The sequence below is a fragment of the Pan troglodytes genome, chromosome 21 (assembly GCF_028858775.2).
Source record: "Pan troglodytes isolate AG18354 chromosome 21, NHGRI_mPanTro3-v2.0_pri, whole genome shotgun sequence".
Taxonomy (NCBI): Eukaryota; Metazoa; Chordata; class Mammalia; order Primates; family Hominidae; genus Pan; species Pan troglodytes.
The window spans coordinates 61,591,174-61,615,952 of NC_072419.2; the positions used below are offsets into that span (position 1 = coordinate 61,591,174).

The following is a 24,779-nucleotide window of genomic DNA, read 5'->3' on the forward strand; positions in this document are numbered from 1 at the left end:
ATTTGAATTACCTTATCTAGACTGGGGAAGCAGGAAGGCTGTTTGAGGAAGTAGCATTTGTGTTGAGACTTGAAGTGTTGAGAGAGGTCTAGGCAAGTGGGGTGCTTGCATGTGTGGAAGGAGATAAAAGAACGTCCCCTTCAGTGGGAATGGCATGTGCAAAGGCGCTCATGGCCTAACAGATCAAGCTTTCTTTGAGAGCATGAAAGAAGGCAGCACGTCTAAAGTTCAGAGCATGAAAATAAGCGTGGATTGAGATGGCGTTGGCGAGGAAAGCCAGGATCATGAGAGGCCTAGAAAGCCGCAGAGGAGTTTTAAATGGGTAAGGGAAAAGATCAGACTTGCGTTAAAAAAAAAAAAAAAAAAAAAAAAAAAAATTGGCCAGGTGTGGTGACTAATGCCTGTAATTCTAGCACTTTGTTAGGCTGAGGCAGGAAGATTGCTTGAGGCCAAGAGTTCAAGACCAACCTGGCCAACATAGGGAGACCCCTGTCTCAAGAAAAAACAAAACAAAACAAAAGAAAACAACAACAACAACAACAAAACAACTAACTAACTTAATGAAGACTACACTGGAAAAAAAGCAGGAGCAGATGCAAAGAAAAACAGTTAAGTAGCCCCAGATGAAAGATACAGGTTTCATTCTGTTAGTCTCTGTTCTGTCCCATTGGTCAATTTGCTTAACTGTTTGGAAATTTGTCTTTCTTATCTGTAAAATGAGAATTAAAATAATATTTATTCAATAAGGTATTTATGAAGACTGAGTGAGATTAAGTTGGAAAGTAGTCACCATGACACAGGCTTTAAAAGTGTTAGCTTTAATTACATGATGTCCTTGGAGTAGGAATAGCACAAGGAATGAGGTAAAGTTAACTACAGCTGTAAAAACTAGTTTCATTTAAGTTGACATTAGAGTGTAAGTCTTGAATATCCAAAGTAGTTGTTATCTTCTGAAATCTGAGAATAGCTTTTATAGTTTTTTATTTTTTCGAAATTATATTTTAGGTTCAGAGGTTACATATGCAGGTTGGCTACTTGGGTAAATTTTGTGTCACGGGAGTTTGGTGTACAGAATATTTCATCGCCAAGGTAACGGTCAAGTATCAACTTTAGGTCCTGAATACCTGTTAGTTTTCTGCCTCAGTGATCTGTCTAATACTGGCAGTGGAACATTGAAGTCTCCCACTATTATTGTGTGATTATCTCTCTTTGCAGGTCTTTAAGAACTTGTTTTTATAAATCTGGGTGCTCCAGTGTTGGGTGTATATATTTACAACAGTTAAGTCTTCTTAATGAATTGAACCCTTTATCCTTATGTAATATTCTTCTTTGTCCTTTTTGATCATGTTGTTTTAAAGTCTGTTTTGTCTGAAATAAGAATAACAACCCCTACTCTTTTTTGTTTTCCATTTGCTTGATAGATTTCTCTCCATCCCTTTACATTGAGCCTCTCGGTGTCATTGCATATCAGATGGGTCTCTTAAAGACAGCATACAGTTTGGTCTTGTTCCTTTATCCAACGTGCCACTCTGTGCTTTTTAACTGGGACATTTAGCCAACTTACATTTAAGGTTAGTATTTGATCCCATCATCATGTTGTTAGCTAGTTGTTTTGTAGACTTGATTGTGTAGTTGCTATATAGCAGCAGTAGTCAATATTTTTGACACCAGGCACTGGTTTTGTGGAAGACAATTTTTCCATAGTTTTGGGTGGGGGATGGTTTTGGGATGATTCAAGTGCATTACATTTATTGTGAACTTTATTTTTATTATTATGACATTGTACTATATAATGAAGTAATTATACAACTCACCGTAATGCAGAATCAGTGGGAGCCCTGAGCTTCTTTTCCTGCAATTAGACAGTCCCATCTGGAGGTGATGGGAGACAGTGACAGATCATCAGGCACTAGATTCTTATAAGGAGCACACAACTTAGAACCCTCATATGCATCGTTCACAATGGGGTTCATGCTCTTATGAGAATCTAATGCTGCTGCTGATCTGTCAGGGGGCAGAGCACAGGCAGTAATGCAAGCAATGGGGAGCAGCTGTAAATACAGATGAAGCTTTATTTGCTCGCCCACCACTCACCTCCTGCTGTGCTGCCTGGTTTCTTTTTTTCCCTTCAACTTTTAAGTTCAGATGTACATGTGCACGTTGTGCACATTTGTTACAAAGGTAAATGTGTGCCATGGTGGTTTGCGGCACAGAACGTCCCATCACCTAGGTATTAAGCCCAGCATCCATTAGTTATTTTTCCTGATGTTCTCCCTCCCCTAACCCCCTGACAACCACTAGTGTGTGTTGTTCCCCCCCGATGTGTCCATATGGCCTCATCATTCAGCTCTCACCTATAAGTAAGAACACGCGGTGTTTGGTTTTCTGTTCCTGCATTAGTTTGCTAAGTATAATGGCTTCCAATTTCATTCATGTCCCTGCAAAGAACATGATCAATCTTATTTCTTTTTATGGCTGCATAGTATTTCACGGTGTATATGTGCCACATTTTCTTTATGCAGTCTATCATTGATGGGCATTTAGGTTGATTCTATGTCTTTGCTAATGTGAATAGTAAAGCTCAGTTTCTAACAGGCCACAGGCTGATACCGACAGTCCATGGCCCAGAACATGGAGACTCCTGCTTTAGAGTGTCAGTGGTCTAAGTACTTTGCTGCGTTTTTGTGGTGTCTGGTAATGGTTCATTGTTTCCATGTTCAGCACTCCTCTTGTAAGGCAGGTCTGGTGGTAATGAATTCCCTTAGCATTTGCTTGTCTAAAAAGGATTTTATTTCCCCTTCACTTATGAAGCTTAGTTTGGCTGACTATGAAATTTTTGGTTAAAATTTCTTTTCTTTAAGGATGCTGACTATAGGCCTCCAATCTCTCCTGGCTTGTGGGGTTTCTGCTGAAAGGTCCTCTGTTAGGCTGATGGGGTTTCCTTTGTAGGTGACCTGCCCCTTCGCTCTAGGTGCTTTTAATATTTTCCTTTCACACTGAACTTGGAGAATCTGATGAGTGTGTGTCTTGGGGAGGGTCATCTTGTATAGTATCTTGCTGTGATTTCTCTAAATTTCCTGAATTTGAATATTGAGCTCTTTAGTGGGGTTGAGGAAATTTTCAAGAACAGTATCCTCAAATATGTTCTCAAATTTGCTTTCTCTCTCTCCCTCACTTTCAGGGATACCAATGTGTTACAGGTGGTCTGTTTACACAATCCCTTATTTCTCAGAGGTTTTGTTCATTCTTTTTTATTCTCTTTTTTAAAAAAATAATGTTTTTCTTATTTTTTTCTGACTGAGTTGATTTTAAGAACCAATCTTCGAGCTCTGAGATTGTTCCCTCAATGTGGCCTATTCTGCAGTTAATTCTTCCAATTGTATTATGAAATTCTTATATTACAAAATTCTTGTAGTGAGTATTTTTGCTCTTTCAGATCAGTTTGGTCCTTTCTTAAAATGGCTATTTTTGTTTTTCAGCTCTTGTATCATTTTACTGGATTCCTTCAATTCCTTAAATTGGGTTTCAACTTTCTCCTGAGTCTTGATGATCTTTGTTGCCATCGAGATTCAGAATTCTATGTCTGTTATTCCAGGAGCTAATGTGATCATTTGGAGGTAAGAAGACACTCTGAATTTTTAAGTTGCCAGAGCTCTTGCACTGATTCTGTCTCATCTGTGTGGGTTGATGTTTCTTTAATCTTTGCAGTTGCTGTCCTTTGTATGGGGCTTTTTGCTTTTACAGGCTTTGATGTCCTTGCAGGTCTAACTGTGGAGTACGTTGGGTTCAGTCAACTGGCTTTGTTTCTGGATGATTTCAAGGGGCCAAGGCTCAGCTCACCACTCCTGGGCTGCATGCCAGGCCCATGGTTTGTTCTTTGGCCCCTTAAGGTTGAGCATCAGCTATGCTGGAGGGGCTGAGGTGTTTCTGGTCTTCTGGCAAAAATACTCTTAAGAGGGAAAAGAATGCCAGCAAAAGCTTTTAATCAGGGTGGTGGCAGCAGGGTCTGTGTGTGCGTACACAGCCCACACCAGCTGTGGAGGACTGTGGCCACAGCACCTTTTCAGGCCTGACCCTGACCCATCTCTCCTCACTGGGTGAGGCCTCCCTGTACAAATTCCAATGACTCCAGCCAAGAGCTCAGGGACATAACCCTGATCTCCCTGGGCCTGAGCCCCTAGGGGGAGGGATGGCCTCAGTCTCTGTGGACCAGCAGACTTAGCCTTTCCTCCTGGCAGTTCTGAGGAATCCAGGCAGCCCAGATGACTGGGTTTCCCCCCAGCGAAGCACACCACCTCCACCAAGGGACAGTCAAAGTACTTCCTTAAACAGGTCCTGTTCCCCATGCCACCCAACTGACTCTCCAACAGGGATTGTCAGACACCCTATACAGGAGCGATCCTACTGGCATCAGGTTGGTGCCCCATAGGTCAGAGATCCCAGAACAAGGAGAGGCACCCATATTTGCTGTTCTCCAGCCTCCTTGAGTGACATCTCCAGTGCAGGAGCGAACCAGTTGAATAGGGCCTGAAGTGAATTTCCAGAAAACCACAGCAGCCCTACAGAAGAGGGACCTGACCATTGAAAGAAAAACAAACAGAAAACAACAACAACAGCATCAAAAACAACAAAAAGTCCCCACAAAAACCTCATCCAATGGTCAAGCAGCCTCAAAGATCGAAACTAGACAAACTCATTATGATGAGAAAGAATCAATGATAAAATGCTGAAAACCCCAAAGGGCAGAGTGCCTCTTCTCCTCCAAATGATTGCAATGGTTCTCCAACAAGGGTGCAGAACTGGACAGAGGATGAGAAGGACAAATTGACAGAAGTAGGCTTCAGAAGGTGAGTAATAAAAAACTCTGCCGAGCTAAAGGAGCATGTTCTAACCCAATGCAAAATAGCTAAGTACCTTGATAAAAGGTTAAAGGAGCTTCTAACTAGAATAACCAGTTTAGAGAGGAACATAAATTACCTGATGGAGCTGAAAAACACAGCATGAGAACTCTGTGAAGCATACAAAAGTATCAATAGCCAAATTGACCAAGTGAAAGAAAGGATATCAGAGTTCGAAGACCACCTTGCTGAAATAGGGCATTTAGATGAGGTTAAGGAAAAAACAATGAAAGGGAATGAACAAAGCCTCCGAGAAATATAGGACTACATGAAAAGACTGAACATACGATTGATTGGAGTACCTGAAAGAGACATGAGGAATGAAAACAAGCTGGAAAACATACTTCAGGATATTATACAGGAGAACTTCCCCAACCCAGATAAAAAGGCCAATATGCAAATTCAGGAAATACAGAGAACACCACTAAGATATTCCATGAGAAGATCAACCCCAAGACATATAATCATCAGATTCTCCAAGGCCGAAATGAAAGAAAAAATGTTAAGGGCAGCCAGAGAAAAAGGCCAGATTACCTACAAAGGAAAGCTCATCAGACTAACAGCAGACTTTTCAGCAGAAACCCTACAAGCCAGAAGAGAGTGGAGGCTAATATTCAACATTCTTAAAGAAAATAATTTTTCAACCCAGAATTTTATGTCCAGACAAACTGAGCTTCATAAGCAAAGGAGAAATAAAATCCTTTCCAGAAAAGCAAATGCTGAGAGATTTCATGACCACCAGGCCTGCCTTGCAAGAGCTCCTGAAGGAAGCACTAACTATGGAAAGGAAACACTGGTACCAGCCACTACAGAAACACACCAAAATATAAAGACCAATAACACTGCGAAGAAGCTACATCAATTAGTGTGCAAAATAACCAGATAGCACCATGAGGACAGGATCAAATTCACACATAAGAATACTAACCTTAAATGTAAGTGGGCTAAACATCCCAATTAAAAGACACAGACTGGCAAATTGGATAGAGTCAAGACCCATAGGTGTACTGTATTCAGGAAACCCACCTCTCATGCAAAGACACACACAACATAAAGAAATGGAAGAAAATTTACCAAGCAAATGGAAAGAAAAAAAAAAGCAGGGGTTTCAATTATAGTCTCTGACAAAACAGATTTTAAACAAACAAAGATCAAAAAGGACAAAGAAGGGCATTACATAATGGCAAAGGGATCAATTCAACAAGAAGAGCTAACTATCCTAAATATACATGCACCCAATACAGGAGCACCCAGATTCATAAAACAAGTTCTTAGAGGCATAAAAAGAGACTTAGACTCCAACACAATAATAGTGCGAGACTTTAACACCCCACTGTCAATATTAGACAGATCAACAAGACAGAAAATTAACAAGGATATTCAGTAGTTGAGCTGAGCTCTAGATCAAGTGGACCTAATAGATATATGCAGAACTCTTTACCCCAAATCAACAGAATATACATTCTTCTCCATGCCATATGACACTTATTCTAAAATTGACCACATAATTGGAAGTAAAACACTCCTCAGCAAATGCAAAAGGAATGAAATCATAACAGTCTCTCAGACTACAGTACAATCCAATTAGAACTGAGAATTAAGAAACTCACTCAAAACCACACAATTACATGGAAATTGAACAAACTGCTCCTGAATGACTCCTGGGTAAATAATGAAATTAAGGCAGAAATCAAGAAGTTATTTGAAACCAATGAGAACAAGGAGACAATGTACCAGAGTCTCTGGGACACAGAGAAAGCTGTGGGAAATTTATAGCAATAAATGCCTACATCAGAAAGCTAGAAAGAGCGCAAATCGACACCCTAACATCATTATTAAAAGAGCTAGATAAACAAGGGCAAACTAATCCAAGAGCTAGCAGAAGACAATAAATAAGGTCAGAGAAAAATTCAAGGAAATACAGAAATAAACACCCTCTTCCCAAAAAATCAATGAATCCAGGAGCTGTTTTTTAGAAAAAATTAACAAAATAAGTAGGCTACTAGCTAGACTAATGAAAGAGAAAAGAATCAAACAGACACAATAAAAAGTGACAATGGGGATATTACCACTGACCCCACAGATATACAAACTACCATCATAGAATACTATAAACACCTCTATGCATATATGTCTAGAAGAAATGGATAAATTCCTGAACACATACACCCTCCCAAGACTAAACCAGGGAGAAGCTGAATCCCTGAAAAGACCAATAACAAGTTCTGAAACCGAGGCAGTAATTAATAGACTACCAACAAAGAAAACCCAGGGCCAGATGGATTCACAGCCGAATTCTACCAGAGGTGCAAAGAGGAGCTAGTACCATTCTTTCTGAAACTATTCCAAACAGTTATAAAGGAGGGACTCCTCCATAACTCATCTTATTCTGCATTATCCTGCAACTCGTCTCATCCAGCATTATCCTGATACCAAAACCTGGCAGAGACACAAGAAAAAAAACTTCAGGCCTATATTCCTGGTGAAAATTGATGCAAAAATCCTCAGTAAAATACTGGCAAACTGAATCCAGCAGCACATCGAAAAACTTATCCACCACGATCAAGTTGGCTTCATCCCTGGGATGCAAGGCTGGTTTGACATAGGCAAATCAATAAATGTAATCTACCACATAAACACAACCAAAGACAAAAACCACATGATTATCTCAATAGGTGCAGAAAAGGCCTTCGATAAAATTCAACATCTTTTCATGTTAAAGACTCTCAATAAACTAGGCATTGATTAAACATATCTCAAAATAGTAAGAGCTATTTATGACAAACCAACAGCCAATATCATATTGGATGGGCAAAAGCTGGAAGCATTCCCTTTGAAAACCAGTACAAGACAAGGATGTCCTCTCTCACCACTCCTATTCAACATAGTATTGGGAGGTCTGGCCAGGGCAATTAGACAAGAGAAAGAAATAAACCGTATTCAAATATGAAGAGAGAAATTCAAGTTGTCTCTGTTTGAAGATGACATATTTCCTTATTTAGAAAACCTCATCATCTCAGCCCAAAAACTCCTTAAGCTGATAAGCAATTTCAGCAAAGTCTCAGGACACAAAATCAATGTGCAAAAATCACAAGCATTCCTTTACACCAACAATAAACAAGCAGAGAGCCAAATTATGAATGACTCCCATTCACAATTGCTATAAAGAGAATATAATACCTAGGAATGCAACTTACGAGGGACGTGAAGGACTTCTTTAAGGAGAACTACAAACCACTGCTCAAGGAAATAAGAGAGGACAATAAACAAATGGAACATACATTCCATCCTCATGGATAGGAAGAATCAATATTGTGAAAATGGCCATACTGCCCAGAGTAATCTACAGATTCAATGCTATTCAAACTACCATTGAATTCTTCACAGAATTAGAAAAAACTACTTTAAATTTCATATGGAACCAAAGAAGACCCCCTATAGTCAACACAATCCTAAGCAAAAAGAACAAAGCTGGAAGCATCATGCAACCTGACTTCGAACTATACTACAAGGCTACAGTAAGCAAAACAGCATAGTACTGGTACCAAAACAAACATATACACCAATGGAACAGAACAGAGACCTCAGAAATAACACCACACATCTATAACCATCTTCGACAAACCTGACAAAAACAATCAATGGGGAAGGGATTTCCTATTCAATAAATGGTGCTAGGAAAACTGACTACCTATATGCAGAAAACTGTAACTGGACCCCTTCCTTACACCTTATTCAAAAATTAACTTAAGATGGATTAAAGATGTAAATGTAAAACCTAAAACCATAAAAACTCTAGAAGAAAACCTAGGCAATATCACTCAGGTCATAGGCATGGACAAAGACTTCATGACAAAAATGCCAAAAGCAATTGCAACAAAAGCCAAAATTGACAAATGGGATCTAATTAAACTAAAGAGCTTCTGGACAGCAAAAGAAACTATCATCAGAGTGAACAGGCAACCTACAGAATGGGAGAAATTTTTTGCAATCTACCTATCTGACAAAGGTCTAATACCCAGAATCTACCAGGAACTTAAACAAATTTACAAGAAAAAAAATCAAACAACCCCATCAAAAAGTGGCCAAAGGAAATGAACAGACACGTCTCAACAGAAGACATTTACATGGCCAAAAACCATATGAAGAAAAGCTCAACATCACTGATCATTAGAGAAATGCAAATCAAAACCACAATGAGATACCATCTCACGCCAGTCAGAATAGCGATAATTAAAAGTTGAGAAAAATTAGATGCTGGTGAGGCTGTGGAGAAATAGGAACGCTTTTACACTGTTGATGGCAATGTAAATTAGTTGACCCATTGTGGAAAACTGTGTGGTGATTCCTCAAGGATCTAGAACCAGAAATAACACATGACCCAGCAATCCCATTCCTGGGTATATATCTTAAGGATTATAAATCATTACACTATAAAGATACATGCACACATATGTTTATTACAGCACTATTTACAATAGCAAAGACATGGAACCAACCCAAATGCCCATCAGTAATAGATTGGATAAAGAAAATATGACACATATACACCATGGAATACTATGCAGCCATAAAAAGGAATGAGATCATGTCCATTGAAGGGACATGGATGAAGCTGGAAGCCATCACCCTCAGCAAACTAACACAGGAACACAAAACCAAACACTACATGTTCTCACTCATAAGTGGGAGTTGAACAATGAGAACACATGGACACAGGGAGGGGAGCATCACACATTGGGGCCTGTTGGGGAGTGGGTGCCTAGGGGAGGGAACTTAGAGGATGGGTCAATAGGTGCAGCAAACCACCATGGCACACGTTTACGTATGTAACAAACCTGCATGTTCTGTACACGTATCCCAGAACTTAAAGTAAATTTTTTAAAAAAATGAATTAAAATAAATTAAAGCATGTTGAGCTTTGTTAAGTAGATAGTTAAAATACTAGTTGTCCTGTCTTGTCCCTTTAAGTACTTTCTTTAAGCTTTGCTATAGCAGATCTTCTGTGGCCATCACTCCAAGGACAGTTTGACCATACTAAGGCATAATCCCACTGGTTCTCCACTGAATGTCCCAGGTGTTTCCTGAGAACTCTCCATTCTGGCTCCTCAGTGCTGAAATGTCTCTCTACCATACATTAGCTCTAGAAATGGTTTGGTTTACAATTTCTGAGTTGTTTATTTCTCAGCATTGTGGAATTTCATTGTTTGTATATATTACCTAATAACCTACAACTTAAGAGGATTCCTATGTAGATTTCTGAGTTATATGTATATGCCATACTTTATCCATTCATCTGTCAATGGGCATTTCAGGTATTTCCATACTGTGGCTATTGTGAATAATACTACCATAAACATGAGAGTGCAGATATCTCTTTGAGATCCCATTTCAATTCCTTTGAATACGTATCCAGAAGTACAATTGCTAGATCTTGTGGTAATTCTATTTTTAATTTTTCAAGGAACCCTCATACTGTTTTCCACAGTGGTTGGCAACATTTTACATTCCCATCAATAGTGTACAAGGGTTCTAATTTCTCCACATCCTTGGGAAAGTTTGCTATTTTTTTTAATAGCAGACATCTTAATAGGTGCGAGGTATCTCTTTCTGCTTCTGACTTGTATTTCTCTGATGAGTGGTGATGTTGAGCATTTTTAAATAATTGTTGGCCATTTGTATATATTCTTTGGAGAAATGCCTATTCAAGTCATTTCCCCCTTTTTAAATAAGGATACTATTTTTTTTTGCTACTGAGTTATCACAACAGCATCAAAAATAATAAAATACATAGGAGTAAACCTAACCAAGAAGATGAAAGCCTTGTGCAATGAAAACCACAAATTAGTAATAAAAAGAAATCGAAGAAGGCACAAATAAATGGAAAACATTGTATGTTCGTATTGTTAAATTATTGATACTACCCAAAGCAGTCTACAAATTCAATGCTATACCTATGAAAATTCTAACTGCATTTTTTACAGATATATAGAAGCAATTTTAAAATTTATTTGTAACTACAAAAGCCCCAAATAGCCAAATAAACCTTAAGGTAGAACAAAGTCAGATTTCAAAATACATTACAAAGCTCCAAGATTAAATCAGTATGATATTGGCATAAAAACAGACATATAAACAAAAGTGACAGAATAGAGATCTCAGAACTAAACCCACACATACATATTCAACTGATCTTCAAAAAAGGGGCCAAGAATACACAATGGGATAAGAATAATCTCTTCAATAAATGGTCTTGGAAGAACCGGCTGTCTGTGTGCAAAAGAATAAAATTGGACCCTTATCTTACACCATACATAGAAGTAAATTCAAAGTGAATTTACAAGTTAAACAAAAGACTTGAAACTATAGAAATCTTAGAGGAAAACTAAGGGAAAAGCTCCATGACATTGGTCTTGGAAATTTTTGATTGTATATGACAAACACACAAGCAACAAAAGTAAAACTGGACCGATAAAATTACATCAAACTAAAATGACCCTTCGTGGTAAAGAAAACAAACAGGATAAACAGGAAAACTGTGGAATGGAATTAAATTTTTCAAACATATATCTGATAGGGAATTAATATCCAAAATACATAAGGAACTTACACTATGCAATAGCAAACAACAGCAACTAAATAATGGGGAAAGAATTTGAATAGACATTTCTTCCATTGTCTTTTAACAGTTTTATATATTTTCTCTAGTTTTCTAGCAAGAAGTTAAGCTTAGTCCTTGTTACCCCGTGTAATCTAGAAATGGAAGTAATGTCGTGGACCAGAGACTTGACTGATAGTACGCCTCATATTTTAACTTATACATAACCTGTGCTACATTTTTGCTTTGAATTTCTACAATTCCTTCAGTATCTACTAATGATTAATAATATAATTAAAGTTATTTTCTGTGTAGTTTAAGCTTCCAATACCATCCAGTATCATCCATTTGATGATAAGATGACATTCTCAAAATGATTTCAGGATTTTGAAACTTTTAAACATCATAAACAAAATGATTATTCTGGTGAAAAAATATCCCATAAAAATCTTAAAGTAGAATGTTACTGAGTGTTTAGAAAGTTAATGTGTGGGACCAAATATATAAAATTGATATCTGGGGAACCATCAAAATCTACTTAGAAGACATTAAGTTATTTACAAAGCACTTTTTTAACAGCATTTGCTGTTTGATGTTTAATAACCCAGTCCTTCAAATATTATATATCACTAGAATTAACATCAATAAAAATCATTAGTGCCTAGTTTGCAAGCTTCCCTTGCTTTTATTTTATTCTATTTTCCTAACTCCTTGAGGTGGGCTCAGAGTCCTTGGTTGTAGCAAGGCCAGAGAGCAGTTTCAGTGGTGAACTTGTAAAATAGCCAATATTCCCAGCTAATTCACACTGGCTATCCAGAGAAGGAAATTCACTATCTGCCAGTTGAAAGTCCCTAGGTAGAATGAAGGCGACATTGTAAGTCTGCAAAACATGAGTTTACTGATTCATATTTAGATGAGCTAAGAAAAGTTCTTGAGAATCTCTTGAGCAGACAGGCTCAACATATCTTTTTGGGGACACAATTCAACCCATTGCAAACATAGTAGTATGCATTTTGTGGCACACTACCAGTGCAACTCAATGTCTTTTAGTAAATTAGTAGATACTAATGCAACTGAATGTCTTTTAGTAAATTAGTAGATACTAATGCAACTCAATGTCTTTTAGTTGAATTCTTAGTATTCAACTAAATGCATACCACCACAGTTGCACCATTGGAATGAACTCTTGCCAAACTTATTCCAATGCTTTCACCAAGGTGGAACTGATTAATTCGTATGTTTTTCTTTTTAACTGCTGTTTATTTCATAGTTAAATAGTTTTTTTTTTTCTTATTTTAGTGTCTCAAGGAGAAGACTCAGTGCCAGAGCAAATAGAAATAGCAGCTGGTAGAAACTTAGGTTTCTCTTGACCAAGCTTCACCTGTGTCCTTAACAGAGCTTATTCTAGTGCTCATAAATGCGCAGACATCATAGAGCCTCCTTCCTTCTTAACTCATTGCTGTCAAAAAAAAAAAAAAAAAAGAAAATACCACAGTTTTGGCTTGATGACCAGAGAAAGTCAGCAAAGCAAGTTGTATTAGTTTCCTAGGACTACAATAGTAAAATACCACAAACTGGCTAGCTTAAAACAACATAACTTTATTTTTTCACAGTTCTGGGGGTCCAGAAGTCTGAAATGAAAGTGTTAGCAGGGTCACATTCTTGCTGAATGTTGTAGATGAAGATATTTTCTTACCTCTTCCAGTTTCTGGCAGTTGCCAGCAATCATTGGTGTCCCTGGGTTTGCAGCTGTATAACTCTAATCTCTGCCTCTCTTTCCAGTGTTCTCTAAGCATCTGTGTCTGTGTCTCTTCTTCTAAGGATACCAATTTTATTGGATTAAGAGCCTATCCTATTCCAGCATGGCTTCATCTTAACTAATAACACGTGCAATGACCCTATTTCCAAATAAGCTCACAGTTTCCAGGGCTTTGGACTTCACATATATTTGGGGGGATGGGAGGGGGACAAAATTGAACTCATTACAACAAAAACATCTTTCAAACTGTTTTTTGTCCATATTGTTATTTTTACTTTTAAAGGTATTTTTCCCCCAAAATGTTAATATTATTTATCATACTATACACATAAGAAAGTATTTGCCTATAAACTGTTATTCTCATGCTAATACATTCACTTTTATGTATTCCTTACTGGTTCAATGTGGGTTGCTATATTGATCTGGTCTCACGCTGCTAATAAGGACATACCTGAGACTGGGTAATTTATAAAGAAGAGAGGTTTAATTGACTCACAGTTCTGCATGGTTGGGGAGGCCTCAGGAAACTTAGAATCATGGAGGAAAGCACCTCTTCATAGGGCAGCAGGAGAGAGAATGAGAGCCAAGTAAAGGGGGAAGCCCCTTATAAAACCATCAGATCTCGTGAGAACTCACTATCGTGAGAACAGCATGGGACAAACCATTCCCATGATTCAGTTATCTCTACCTAGTCCTTTTCTTGACATATGGGGATTATTACAATTCGAGATAAGATTTGGGTAGAGACACAGCCAAACTATATCACTTGCTATACTGACAATATCAAGGAATTGCATATTTTCAAAGAGTTGAGTTTTCATTCATAACTGGCCGAGGTTCATCATTCTTCTTCCTCTTTCTTCTCCTTCATTCTCTCTCAACTATGTCATTAGGAACTCAATCTTTATTTTCTGTCATTTCTGTATCTTGTTAGGGTGTTTTCTTCATTTCTCCATAATAATTTTCCAGTGAAACTATGCCTTTGAGACAGGTTCCTAGAGAGTGCTTTGGAAGCCACTAAGCTAGAGCTTATGCAACCATGATAAAGAGAAAGTCCCAAACCTCCTTTACAACATCTCATGTGGGAAAGAAATTAGAAATTATCTAGCCTGGAATTGTTATTCACCTTATAACTTAAGCACAAATTTTCTTTTCATCCAGTACTTCATATCTTATTTCTGTTTCCTTAAAACCGAAAGTTATGTCTATGATAGGCACCTGAGTGTAATAGTTTGCAGTGGAAGCAAGAGAAGATAATGTGGGCATATATACTTTATTTTATTTTTTTGTTCTCAGGGTTGGCTTTTTCCTTTCTTAATAAATGAGTGACGCACAGCCATGGGAAATTGAGTCAAAAGTTAAATGAAATAAGCCAGAATTAAAGCTTTTTTCATGAGAAACTTCTTTTGGGAAACAGGGTCTCATTTGTTCACCCAGACTGGAGTGCAGTGGCACCATCATGGCTCACCACGGCCTCCAACTCCTGGGATCAAGGGATCCGCCCACCTCAGCCTCTAAAGTAGCTAGGACTATTGGCATGTACCACGATACCTGGCTAATATTTTTATTTCTGTAGAGACAGGGTCTGGCTATGTTACCCAGGCTGGTCCCAAACTCCTGGCCTCAAGCAATTCTCCCACCTCAGCCTTTCAAAATGCTGGGAATACAGGCATGAGCCACTGTACCCACCCAGGACATTTATTTTTTAGGTGAAATTTCTCACAGGACTTCAGACCTCAACTGAAGGACTGTATGAGGAATATTAGCCAAGTTTGAAATGGGAGCTGAATAATGGAAATTTTTATCTCCTGGTATTTTGACTCTCATTTTTTCCCCAACTTCCCTGCTTAACATTCCACAGTAGCTACTTTTTTACATTTTATGTAAAGTCTGGGAATATGTGAATTGTATCTTGGTCTGGTGGACCTATCTAATCTCATCTCATACTTTTGTCCCCTTGCTAATTTGCTGCAGCTGCCCAAATGTCCTCCTCATCCTTAAAATCACAAAACTTTCCCCCTTCCCATTGACTTTAGTCTCATTTTAATTTTGGAACCTGAATGTTTCTTTCTTGACACGTTTATGACACAGGTCAAATTTCACCCCTACTCCTACCATCTTATTGCATCATACTCTACCATATTACTCCTTTTCATTTCATTGGTTTGGTTATCTTCTCCATTAGACTATAAGCTGCATGAATGTGGAGATCTTCTGTGCTCATTTGTTGCTATATTCTCTCAGTTCTGAACTGAATGTGTAATATTTTATGGATTTTCAAAAATATTTTGTTAAATAATTGAATGCATGTTTCCCTTCTCTCATCCCTATGATAACAAGGGGGGTTGTTATCATTTCTATGATAACAAATTCTATCCATAAGTGAACATTAGAATGAAATCAAAGCTTTCCCAATAAGAATTGGAATAAAGTTATATTTCACTCAGCTTTACCTCTATCTTTGAGTATGAAAAAGAGAACAAAAAAAGATTTACAAACTTGTGTCCAAACCTGGAACAGAGTGAGGCAAGAGATGTGCCTAAAATGCAGACTTTAAAGAGGTATTTACTTACAGGGCTATGCAAGGAGTGACCTGCAATTGGGCAACCACGAGCGACAGACTCCTTAAATTGTGTGTCCTAGGTGACTCGTCACTTCACCTGAGCCCTGACTCTGCCTGTGTTTTGACTACAGTTTTTTTCAGGAGTTTAAAACATTATCTCACAATAGAATCAGTATCACTTTTCTTGCTTAGAAGTAGGGTTTCCTGATAAAATACAGAACACCCAGTTATATTTGAATTCCAGATAAACAAAAAATATTTTTAGCATAAATATATCTAAAATACTGTATGGAATATGCTTATACTAAAAAAAAGCTAACTGAAATTCTAATTTAACAATTCATTTTAAATTTTAATTTGCTAAATCTGAACATACTACCTGTATGCTTTCTGAATGTTAATCATCTTCTGGTAGCCATGTTGTGGTAGATTTCACCTCAACAGTAATCTCATAGAGAGGCGGGTCTCTTCTGTCCTAGGCAACCGCATCTAAATAATGAAATGCCAAGTTGAGAATCTCACAAGTCATTGCAATGCTGTTCTAATCCTTCCAATCCTGTCATTTTTCTTTGCAATGAGAACATATCTGATCAAGTAAACATTACTACTCAAGGCTTTCAGAAAATATTGAACATGAAATTTGAGTTTTTCAAAGCAGCCAAACCTTCTTTAACTGTTTGAAAATTTTGCATATTTACTAATGACCAATTCTGCAGCGATCTATGCTGGACAGCCTGGGAGAGGATTGAGCTGATCTATTTCTCCATTACCTTCTTCTCAAGATGCTTAAAAATATGCCAGGTATGCAGCTTGTTGACAAAGCCCCCTTTAACACAGACTGTATTTCAATTCCTGGAAAGGGAGCAATGACACTTTGGCTAGAAGGAGAGGATTTCACTTGGAGAAAGATTATTTCTTTTCTTCTTTGACTGTTGCCTTACTGAACCTTTCTCAGAGCAAGAAACAAATACATAAAGGTAGAGGAATTCGCTTCAGCAATATCAGATAGGAAGATGCATACAGAGTAATAGAATATCCACACAATGAATTACCTATGATAGGAAAAGAGAAAGAACTTATCAAAAGGCAATGTGTTAACATAATCTAAATAGCAGAACAAATATTCCAGTATCTAGTAATCAAGAATTAAAACCATTTGTTATCATGGGATGAACAAATTAACAGATACAGTTATAGGAAGATAGAATACTGTAGACATATATATCAGCTTCTATATGGTTATTTATCTGAATACTCAGATGTGGTTGCTGTGTCAAATAGGGTATTACACTACGTTAGTGGTTTCAAACCCTGCCTAAATACTAGACCCAAGACATGCATTGAGGTAAACTCTTTATTTTAGGCTTCGGAGCTGAAAATCTGTTTTTTACATCTTCTTAAAGGATTCCAATAGGAAAAATTTAGGGGTATAACTATACTTACTTATTAATTCACAGAGTCAACAAATACCAGAACGTTGATTAAGTACTAAGAACTATTATATTTCTTCTTCCAGTTTCTAGCTCTTATAAACTTTGATTCTGGTGGTGAGATTAAAAACAAGCAAATAAGCAAAATGAAAACTGAATAAATAATATGTCAAATAGTGGTAAGTTCTACAAAGGGAAATGAAACAGGATAAGGCGGGAGAGTATGGACTTGCGGAGATGGCTATTTTAAATATGATGATAATGAAAACCTTTACAATGAGACCAGAATCAAAAGAGCAACACAAACACAGAACACATCAATACCCTGAGGCAGGAATGGATTTGAGGAGGTTCATGGAGGAGCAGGGAGGTCACTGTGTCTGGGAGGCAGTGAGCAAGGAAAATGATGACAAAAGATGGGGTTCCATAGGCATCCAGGGATCAGGCACCCACAGCCTTGCAGGCTGTGATAAGGAGGCTAAATTTTGTTCTTCAGATAATGGAAATCCATTGAAGGATTTACAGTAGGGAAGTGATGTGAGTAGATTTTTGTCGTTGTTGTTTTTCTTTTTTGAAGCAGAATCTCACTCTGTCACCCAGGCTGGAGTTCAGTGGTGCGATCTTGGCTCACTGCAACTTCTACCTCCCAGGTTCAAGCAATTCTCCTGCCTCAGCCTCCTGAGTAGCTGGGACTACAGGCATGTGCCACCACGCCTGGCTAATTTTTGTATTTTTAGTAGAGATGGGGTTTCACCATGTTGGCCAGGATGGTCTTCAACTCCTGACCTCAAGTAATCCACCCGCCTCGGCCTCCCAAAGGGCTGGGATTACAGGTGCGAGCCACCGCGCCCAGCCTTAGATTTTATTTTAAAGTGTAATTTTGGTTGTGGAAGTAGAAATCTCAGTGACATGCCTATGTAGTTGTCCAAGTCTACCAGGGTGGTAGGAGTGGTGGAGGTGAGAAGTGGCTGGATTCAGGATATATTTTTGAAGGCCAAGGGTCGATAGAATTAGCTGATTAATTGGTTGTGGTTTGCAAAACAAAGGCAAGATTCTAGGATGACTTCAAATCTTGGGTCTGATAACTTGGCCAATGGAGATACCAGTTATGAGGTTGGTGAACACTTGGGAAGGAGCAGATGTGGGCATTGAGGGATTTGGAGTTTATTTTGGACATATTAATTTTGAAATGCTTCTTTGCATCCAGTGGGATATACCCATTAGGCAGTTCAATCATATAGGCTCATTTCTAAGAGGTTTCTAGACTGAAGATATGAATTTAGGAATCATCAACATTTAGATGGCATTTAAGCCATGAGATCAATTGAATAACCCAGGGAGTGAGTGTAAGTGGAGAAGAGAGGAGATCCAACTCTAAGCCTTGCAGTGGCTAAAAAAGCTGATATTTTAGAGGTAAGTTAGATGAGGCAGAGTCAGTGTTAATGTTTCTCAAGAAGCACTATTAGCATTTTGGGTGGAAGGGTGCTTTGCCATGCAAGACAGATGTGAAGATTATACGGTATTTAGAATCTCTGAATCCACCCAGTAATAGCAGTGCCACCCCCCAGACATTGTGACAGGAAACACATATTTGTATTTGCCCCCTCATATTTGTAAACTACATGTATTTGTTCCCCACCTATTTGCAAATCACTCAAAAGATATGTACTGCTAGAAAACCATTGACTGCATGGCTATTAAAATCACTAAATGGTTTTAAGTATCCACTCTAATTATAACATCTTATTTTAGGAATTATGAGTTACAAATATACTTGGATTAGAAAAATACATATTATGAAGTGTTACAGTATTAGGAAATGTGAACATTTGTTTGTAACAATCTCTTAGGGCCAAGAAAATAGAGCAAGCTCAAAAAAGCAGTAAATCTACTTTAACCATGCTGTCACTTACTCTGGATTAACTGGCTGATTCTCTTAATATCATTTGTAAAACATTCTGACTTTTACTCAAGGCATAATAAATGCTGGGTTAGTAAACTACTTTTGGGAATACAGTACACTTCTCAGCATCCTATCCCTGTGTTTAAATTATGTGCTCAGTTGTTTTTGTTCCCAAACTATTATGCTTAAAGGGTCTATGATATTGTAAATATACTACTTATTTTGGCATTATGTAGATTAAGAAATCAATGACATATTGTACACTATTTCAAAATCACTATTCCATATGATGGTATCCATCCACTCATTTCTACGGTGATAATGAGGTCATCATATGTGTACATTTTGATAGGGTTTGGGTTATCAGGAATATGTATTTGTCAAAACAACCACCCCCAGAATCAAACACCATTTTTATCACAGATTATTTTTTCTATCCTGTAATTTAATATAAGTTGGATTTCATATAAATTGAATCAGACATTATGTACTCTCTTGCAGAGGCTTCCTTCACTCAGCACGATATTTTTCAGATTCATGAGTAAGGCTTTGAGATTCACTGGGTGTATTATAACTTACTTTCTATTGCTAAGACACGTTCCATTGTAAATATAAACCACAATTTCTTTACTCATTTTCCTATGGGTGGACATCTGGGTTGTTCCCATTTTGGGGTTATTATGAACACATATACTATAAGCATTCCTGTTAACATAAGCATCTACTATATATATATCTACTATATATGTGTATATATATCTACTATAAGCATTCTCTTTGTCAACATATATTTTCACTTATCTTGAGAAAATACTTAGTTGAATTGGTGGTCCACAGTGTAGGTATACATTTAGTTTCACACAAAACTGCCAGATTTTTCTCTACAGTGACTATATTATTTCACATTTTCACCCAAAACATATGGGAAATTTCCAGTTGTTTCACATCCTTAACAATACTTAATGTTATCAATCTTTTCACTTTCAGCCACTCTGATGAGTGTGCAGTGAGCGGTATTTCATTGTGATTTGAATTTGCATTTTTCCAATAACTCTTGAGGCCAAATATTTTTTCAAATGCTTGACCATTCATATAACTTTTTTGTGAAGTGTTTATTCAAAAGGTTTGCCCTAGAAAAGTCTACTGTAGATATTAAAATTTCAAGTTACTATACTAAATTCACTTTAGAATAGTTAAATGTCAGTCAACATTGAGGGAAGCTTGTATATGCAATATCCAATTGTCAAGCAAAAACGTTATTTATACTGTGCGTTTTAAAATAATTATTTATAAGTACCTTTTTATCTCTATTGATCTAGTAAATTAAGCTGATTTCCATTACAAGTTTATTAATTTACTCTAATTCTGAAGAACAATATTGGATATATGCCAATACATGTAATTCTTATGAAATTTAATTGCAAAAAATAGAAACCCCAGGTCACTTATGATGATGTTCTATTTAAGTATATTAGACTATTAATTTATCTCATTTTTCTGCTACTATTGGTACAAAACTACTTGTGCTTTGTTTAAGAAATAGCATCCAGCATACTTTGGTCTCAAAAAATACTTTAAGTCTGATTTGATCTGCTTCATTCACCAACTAAAAGTATATATACACAGTGATATCCAGTGAAAATTTCATGTGAAAACCAATTTTTGATAAACACGTAGCTGGGTATGTCCCTGAGTTTATACATTACAGTTTTTATTACAGACAAGAGACTGAAAAAGAATGTCAAGAAATCCGAAGTATCTATGCTGCGCAGTTACTAGTAAATATACTTTTAAGAATCTGAGGTAATACATAAAATGCATATTCAGATGATAAGAAACCAGAAGCCTGTTTGTTCATCCTCATGGAACAAATAATATAGTCTTTGAATTTGGATTTTTAGTGTTGTCCAGAGATTTTTATTTTCATAAGTACATTTTTAACCTCACAAATAAAATAAGGTTCACATAATTCAGAGGAATGATGGACAAAACAAGGCATTCAACTCAAACTTTGGTCAGCAACCATTTACCCACAAGCCTTTCTAGATAATAAAATAGTAATTTGTAAATAATGTATTGCAGCATTGAGTTCATATATAGAAAACAAAAAGCATTTTCATAATCCTCCTGGACAGTCAGCTTTTCTCATGTTAAATCTATTGTCAACCTGCCTCGAGCATGCTGTTTGAGCAAAATTACTCACTCCAACTCCAAACAGCTCGCATTCTACATAATAATACCATTTTACAATTGGCATTTGCTATAATAAATCCACCTTGGAACACTTACCTTGTCAGTCAGTATTGAGGAAAGGTCATGCTGAGCCGTGAAGGAGAAGACTACTTGTGTATAAGCTATGAAGTCTTTTATGAGACTTTTTAATCAATCTCTTAACATGCACTGAAAAAGGCTTAAGACAAAACAAATAATATAGGATTTTTTTTTGGAGGGGGTGTTTGTTGTTTTGGTTGCCATTGTTGGAAGATGGCTGATTTTCCTAAAAAATAATAGAGTGAAATTAGTACAAGCAACATAATAATGCAGCTACAGAACATATGAGTTTTACAGATTTTCCTTAAAAAAATAGAGTGAAATTAGTACAAGCAACATAGTAATGCAGTTACAGAACATATAAGTTTTGCAATCCAAAGCTGATAAATTGTTACAAGCCGCTTAGGCCACTTTAATGTCATTTTTTTTTTTTTTTTTCTCCAAGGGCATTGAGTGATAATGCTTGGCTGGTACTTCAACTACGGATCTGTGGGAAAATCTGTTGCTTAGGTTATTTCTACGTTTTCATTATTCTGCACATACTCTGCTCTTCCGACACTGCTAACTGGTCAGATTATAGGTAAGAGAGGGATAGATGATATTGTGTAGGGCAGGGTCAACACACTAAAGTTTTAGTGGTATGTAGCCATACCTATCCATTCACTTATTGTTCATGGTTTCTTCTGTGCTACAAGAGCAGAGTTAAGCAGGTGCAAGATAGCCCCTCTGCCTCACAAACTCTAAAATATTTGCTATCTAGCCCTTTGCAGAAGAAGTTTATTGACCTCTAGTTCAGGGTTATAGCATTTTTCCATTAGATGCATTATATCCAAATAATACCTTCATAAAAAGATGTCCAAGATATTTACATAAAGATGTTCAGAAAAAGAAGATCTATGTAAAACTGAATACAGTATATCTATTTTGGGAGGAACCATTAATTTAGAAATGTCTAGGCTTCCCCAATATACCATCTTCAGATCTGTACTAATAATGACTGTACCTTCCTAACGCACACAGTTTTAGTTGGGACTATGTTCAGAATTAAAACTAAATTTCCCAACCTGCCTTGCAGCTAGGTTTGACCAGACAATCAACATTTTCGCAAAAGATATAAGCACTTGTCATGAATGTAAATTTCTGCTCAGTTTGGTGCAAGCCTTTCTATGTTCCCTGTGTCTTTCCTGCTGGCTGAGATACTGACGGTATGGTGAGTCCAGCAAGCTTCTCGGACCTTTTTGCTAAAAATAAACAACCATCAGGAAGATGGAGTTATGGATTCTCAACAAGCAGGCATTGCCATACGGGCTCTGAACTGTTGATTCCACACAGTTTTGTATTTGTTTTAAACACAGTTGATTAGAACGATATGGATTTAAGCCATTGCTCCTTTGGAATTTTCATTCCATGCTACATTCTCAGTACGTACGGTGACTTTTTTGTAAACGGTGGCTAGAAAGGAATTCTTATTACATATAATGGGCCCTTGTTAGATCTGCACTTTGGCCCTTCCCTTCTGGGCACGTCTTTCATTTCTCCCCTCCATCTATATGGATAAAGCAGGGACATTTATAATTATAAATTGATATGTGAGATTCTCCCTTACTTGCCAAAATTAATTGGACCAAAATTAGGCAAAAGACCCCAACAGGGCAAACAACAAGTGACAAAAGTCACTTGTCTGGGAATTGTTTCCATTGGGGAACTGGGATGCATCCAAAGACCATATTTTCTGACATCTGGACTTGAGGTGGAGAACAGAGAAGCTCTGTATCAGAAGAGAATGATGCAAATGTAATTGTAAAGGCAATTAGAAGAAGAGGCATCCTGAGAACTAGGAACCCCTGCTTCCAGTTCTCTCATTCCATTTCTTTTTCATGGTACCATGAGACACCCATATTTAGTGGTTAAAATTGTTCAGCTACCAATTCAAAAGTGAAAAGAGATGGAATCTTATGTATAGTGTTTTTATATGTAAAATTATATTCTGCTATGGGCCCTCTTTCTGCCAGGTGGTAGAAATTTAATTTTAAGCAATTCGGGAGTTCCCAATTCCTTTTCTCTGGGATTCCATCTCACTTCCTGGGGGTTTCTGTAGTGCAAAGTGTTGAAGATATCCATTCCTCAGTCAGCATTACCAATCTACATTGAAATACACTGGAAATGTAATCTACAAAAACTGCACTGCTCTTGAATTTAAGTGGTATCAACTCCCCCATATTTTTGTAACATATTATATATTCGTTATCATTGAGTTAAACCAAATCTACCTTAGAGTTACTTGTTTTTTAATCAAAAACTTTATCTTGGGATAACAAGCATTACATATTTTCTACCCCAGTGATTCTGAATTCTCAAGGCATATGAATCACCTGGGTAGCTTTTTAAAATGCAAATTCTGGCTGGACAGGGTGGCTCACACCTGTAATCCCAGCATTTTTGGAGGCCGAGGCGGGCGCATCACCTGAGGTCAGGAATTCGAGACTAGCCTGGCCAACATGGTGAAACATGGTTTCTACTAAAAAAAATACAAAAATTAGCCAGGTGTGGTGGTGGTGCTCCTGTAATCCCAGCTACTCAGGAGGCTGAGGCATGAGAATCACTTGAATTCAGGAGGCAGAGGTTGGGGTGAGCCAAGATTGCACCACTGCACTCCAGCCTGAGCGATGGAATGAGACACTGTTTCAAAGAAAAAAAACAAAAAACAAAAAAACAAATTCTGCTTCAGAAATTGTGTGATGGGGCTGAGTTCCTGCATTTCTAACGGGCTCCCAGGGGATATCCCATTCTGAATGTCTGTGTACCACAATTGGAATAGCAACGCTCTAACTCATGTATAAACACACAACTTCCTTTTATTTGTTTTATACATCATTGTATGATTCTTTCCTTGTGTTTCTTAATTAGCATCTCAGTACCTCTCTATACACCATTCAAAGTATTTAACATACTATACTTTTGGGTTCATTTTTGTCATTACAACTAAAGCTTCTATGTATTAAGTAATGTGTTCTTAATCTTATTTAGCACGTTTTATGATGTCTTTTGGCAGACAGAAGAACACTCCACTGAGAGTCAACATAAATATTTTCAAGTATAGACTCTATTGTGATTCAAAATATGTCCTTGAGTCAAATTCACTTTTTGAGTCTAGTTTCCACTTATAAATTGGGGATAATATCCACCCTACTTACTCCCACAGTGTTGTGAGGTTATGAAAGGAAATAGTAGATATACGAGCATGTTCTCAAGAAAATTACCATCGAATTGCAAGTCATCATTCTTATTGGTATTCCTTTGCAGTTGGAAACTGTCCATTTCCAACCATTTTCATTGCTCCTACAATGACCCCAGAGT

The 24,779-nt window shown here is 37.3% G+C and overlaps 1 protein-coding gene across 1 annotated transcript in view; it reads left to right on the plus strand.

The window, feature by feature from the left end:
• Positions 1-257: 257 nt before the first annotated feature.
• LOC129138182 (syncytin-1-like) overlaps positions 258-24,779 on the plus strand; it is a 50,724-nt gene continuing 26,202 nt past the window's right edge. The window contains 2 exon segments of the mRNA XM_063802819.1: positions 258-322; positions 1,006-1,089. Of these exon segments, the coding sequence (XP_063658889.1) occupies positions 258-322; positions 1,006-1,089 (149 nt within the window).